General features: G+C 43.8%; 1 protein-coding gene across 2 annotated transcripts in view; it reads left to right on the top strand.

Annotated features, from left to right (window-relative positions):
- ddx31 (DEAD (Asp-Glu-Ala-Asp) box polypeptide 31) overlaps positions 1-4,219 on the top strand; it is a 13,998-nt gene extending 9,779 nt beyond the window's left edge. Inside the window, exons 20-21 of one of the 2 annotated variants that reach the window (XM_076270390.1) lie at positions 33-216; positions 3,981-4,219. In XM_076270390.1, the coding sequence (XP_076126505.1) occupies positions 33-216; positions 3,981-4,122 (326 nt within the window). In that variant the 3' untranslated portion in view covers positions 4,123-4,219. The other variant, XM_076270391.1, reaches the window with a different exon arrangement.
- Positions 4,220-4,642: the final 423 nt, after the last annotated feature.

Consider the following 4,642-nt stretch of genomic DNA (forward strand, 5'->3'; position numbering starts at 1 on the left):
GTTAACGTGTGTGTGTGTGTGTGTGTGTGTAGCGTTGCAGTCGTTTGTGCGGGCCTACACCACCTACCCCTCCGCCCTGAAGCACATCTTCCACCTGCGGAGCCTCCACCTGGGCCACGCGGCCAAGAGCTTCGGCCTGAGAGACGCCCCGCGGAACCTGACCCAGGCCTCCGGAGAGAACGCGCGCAAGAACAAGAACAAGAACAAAGACAACAAGTGAGCGCACATACATACACACACACACTCTCTCACACACACACACACACACACACACACACACACACACACACACACACAAAGGGGTGTCACGATTTCGATTTTATATCGAAATCGATCGAAATTATATCTTAATCTCGAACTTCGAACTCAAAAGTAGAATAGACTATGCAGCCACACCCCCAATCTTACGTCCAACATGTATGCCAAGACGCAAAACGCACACACATGTGCTGAACTGCGACGTCAACACTCCTCTAATTTTAGGCTGCAGCCAGTTAACACATCAACCTACCGAAATTGAAGCCCCTCTTGCTACTCTGAAATCACCGGTGTGGAAGTATTTTGTTGTTCATTGACGTCAATTCACACTAACGTTAACTTAGCCTACTCAACGTAGCAAGTGAAAAGATGATCAAGTTACAGTCCAAAAACTTTAAGGCTTAAAATGCATTGATACGTACATATTCCATGAACACTAACCTTGGGTCTCTTCGGAGTGTGGTGAAACAATCAAATTATTAGAGATGCACCGATATGGAATTTTAGGGCCGATAACGATAACCGATATTTATTGGTTTGTTGTGGCCGATACCGATACGATAACCGATAATATTACTCTTGAAAAAAAATTGTGAAAAGTGATTTGGGGAAAGCATTTAATAAGCATAATTTTATTGCAGTAATTTTACCTACCACCAAATGATGGACAGAACTCATAATAGTCCTCAATAGTACGGCAGTCAAAAACATAACAGTAGCCTAGCCCTACAGTATGTGTGGCTCCTTTAAGTGAACCTGACGTCAGTGAATTGTGAGTGAGTGGCTAGAGAGTTTGAATCGTTTTCATTTAGGACTAAACGCTCATAAACGGTTCAGCTTGGAATAAGCTACAGTATAGCGACCAAATCAGTGTTTGTGAGGGAAACTTAGGTTTAGTTTCAACTGCGGGTAATTGAATAAAGCTGCAACTCCTCAGACTGTATCTTATGTCCGTCTACTCTGTTTCGCACAACCTGCTGCAGCAGAAATGAAAGGCGTTAGCCCCGAAGGTTTTAATAACTTATTATGATGACCTGTCTGGAACTGAAGCACGAATGGTTAGGATATTTCTAGGTAATAATACAAAACCCAAGCTAAAGTAATGCAAATATAACACTAAAACACAACTTAGAACTGGGCCTACTTATGTACTTGTCCCACTAAGTTTGTTTATTTGTTTCCCCGACCAGCGTGGTAAAGTGCAAACACACCAGCACAAGACGGATCTAGATGGGGCTGAGCTCCACTCTGTTAAGGTTAAATGGCGGATCATTCACGAGAGGATTTTGAGATGCACAGATTCCCAAAAAAACGCATATCCACAGATTTTGTTAGAGTGGTGAAATACATTCACACCGCTGACATTATATTGAGGAAAAAGTATAGCCAACCAAGCTCAAGTAGCTCAGTGTAGCCAGACGGACCTTACGTAGGCCTAAATTAGGACTTGCAAATTATCGGCCAGAATTCTGTTATCGGACCGATAATGATATTTAAATTTTTTCACTTATCGGCTAATAATATATCGGCCGCCGATATGTCGTGCATCCCTACAAATTATCATTCATGTGTTTCATTTCACTATGTTCACGTCTCTGTTTACCTAATGTTTGTTCTGTTTACATTACAACCTCGCTGTTGGAACGTTTTAAAATAAAAAGTGGTTTCAAAATAAAGGCCCCACGAACCAGAAAAGGAAAAGGCCAAAATAAAGTAAATAACATAAGCAATGCATTAATAGTAATATTTTAAAGAAAGATCGAAAATCGAATCGAATCCTGACTTTAAAATCGAAAATGAAATGGAATTGAGGATTTGGAGAATCATGACACCCCTAACACACACACACACACACACAGGGGTTAAGTTATTTGGTCAGGGGATCGTTACTGGTCAACCCATAACGTATTTTATGTGGTTGTTAGATGCCCTTTTGCGGTCAAGGCATAATTTCGTGTGTGTGTGTGTGTGTGTCCTCAGGTGAGTGTTTTATTAGTGACCTCCCAGTGGTCAGCATTCATGCCACAACTTGAGTCCTCAGACCAGCATCTGTGTGGGGGTTGGCTAGTGTGTGTGTGTGTGTGTGTGTGTGTGGTCAGCTCAGCAGGGGGCTGCACTGCTCATTAGTTCAGGACCTGTCTCAAAAACACGGTGCGTGTGTGTGTGCGTGCGTCAGAACATCTCAACAGGTTTTTATTCACACTGGCTGTAAATGCAAGGTAAAACAAGGTGCCAGTCAGTGAATGTTAAAGTGGAGGTAAGGTGTGTAGTTAACTATGGAGAGAGCAGGTCTGGCTTGCATGCTAAAGTGGAGGTAAGGTGTGTAGTTAACTAGAGAACAGATCTGGCTTGCATGTTAAAGTGGAGGTAAGGTGTGTAGTTAACTATGGAGAGAGCAGATCTGGCTTGCATGTTAAAGTGGAGGTAAGGTGTGTAGTTAACTAGAGAACAGATCTGGCTTGCATGTTAAAGTGGAGGTAAGGTGTGTAGTTAACTATGGAGAGAGCAGATCTGGCTTGCATGTTAAAGTGGAGGTAAGGTGTGTAGTTAACTAATTATTATTATTATTATTGTTATTATTACTACTACTACAACATACCTCTCAACACAAACACACACACCAGGTCACAGATACTACGGAGAGTCTGACTTGCATGCTAAAGTGGAGGTAAAGGTGTGTAGTTAACTAGAGAACAGATCTGACTTGCATGTTAAAGTGGAGGTAAGGTGTGTAGTTAACTATGGAGAGAGCAGATCTGTCTGTTTGGCTCTGTTTGTCCCTAGACCCCAGCCACATATATAGCTCACACTGAACCCTTGAGCCACACCTGGGCATGTGTGTGTGTGTGTGTGTGTGTGTGTGTGTGTGTCTATCTATGTGTGTGTGCGTGTGTGTGTGTGAGCCACACCTGGACATCCCTGGGCATGTGCGCAGGAAAGTGTGAGTGTGACAGATCTCCCTTTAGTCCTCAGTTCTTTTGTCCTGTGTGTGTGTGTGTGTGTGTGTGTGTGTGTGTGTGTTTGTGTGTGTGTGTGTGTGTGTGTGGGGGGGGGGGATTGTCATCAGTGGAGACTTCATTACGGCTGTTTGAGGGACACTCTCCATCCATGTCCAGACATGAACCTGTTAATGAGCTGATGAGGCCAAACAGCCCAGTACACACACACACACACACATTTACACTCTCACATACACGCACGCACACACATAAATTCAGTGATATACGTCATGACAAACAGGTGCAGAACACGTATACACTATGCACTAAGTACACTATGCACTAAGTACACTATGCACTAAGTCCTACCCGCTGTGTAGCTTTGCTCTGTCTAGTAAGTAAGTATACTGTAAGTATATATGCTCTTTGGATCCCGTGAGGGAAATTTGGTCTCTGCATTTATCCCAATCCGTGAATTAGTGTAACACACACAGCATACAGTGAGGTGAAGCACACACTAATCCCGGCGAGTTGCCTGCAACAACAACAGAGGGTTAGGTGCCTTGCTCAAGGACACTTCAGCCATGCCTACTGGTCGGGCTTCGAACCGGCAACCTTTCGGTTACAAGTCCGAAGCGCTAACCAGTAGGCCACGGCTGGTCTGACCTGACTCTCCGTAGTATCTGTGACCTGGTGTGTGTGTTTGTGTTGAGAGGTGTGTTGTAGTAGTAGTAGTAATAATAATAATAATAATAATAATAATAATTGATGGTTTCCCCCCAGGCGGAAGCCAGGCATGAGTGAGCGTAAGCGTGTGGCTCATCTGCTGTGCTCTGAGTTTGGGGACGGAGCCGACGCCAGCGTCCAGAAGAGGAAGAGGAGGAGGAAAGGAAAGACCACAGAGGAGGAGACGCTGGAGGGATGAAGCACAAGGCACACACACACACACACAGACTTACCTGTTGTATCCCACACATCTCCCATATAGGGTGCTGGTCAGCTGTGTGTGTGTGTGTGTGTGTGTGTGGGGCAGGGGGGGGGGGGGGGTGTTATCATGGCCTTGAAAGTTTGGACTCAGAAGGCAGCACATGTGATGAAATATATTTCTACAAATGTCTGTAGATATTTATATTGTTTTCCAGTGTTTGTTTTACAGTGAACTAAAATATCTCTTAATATTTCCCAAAACAGTTTCATGTTTGGTTTCTATTTGAACCTCTACAAATATTATATTATGTGTGTATGCGTGCATCTTACCAAAATAAGCTACATATCAAAGCAAACCTTTAGGGCAATTCCACGTAAAACTGTCATGTCCATAACGCCAACTAAATACCATGGCATTGTGTTGGCTATGGGTGTGACAGTTTTGCGTGGAATTGCCCTTTACAGTTTGGTACTAAAGTTTTTGAATCAGGGGTGCAACAGAGTGGGCGTGAGGTTTG

The sequence above is a fragment of the Alosa pseudoharengus genome, unplaced genomic scaffold (genome assembly GCF_046254945.1).
Source record: "Alosa pseudoharengus isolate Yale_2024_CS ecotype anadromous, Long Island Sound unplaced genomic scaffold, YU_APseudo_1.1 YU_APseudo_1.1_scf_6, whole genome shotgun sequence".
In the NCBI taxonomy this organism is placed as follows: domain Eukaryota; kingdom Metazoa; phylum Chordata; class Actinopteri; order Clupeiformes; family Clupeidae; genus Alosa; species Alosa pseudoharengus.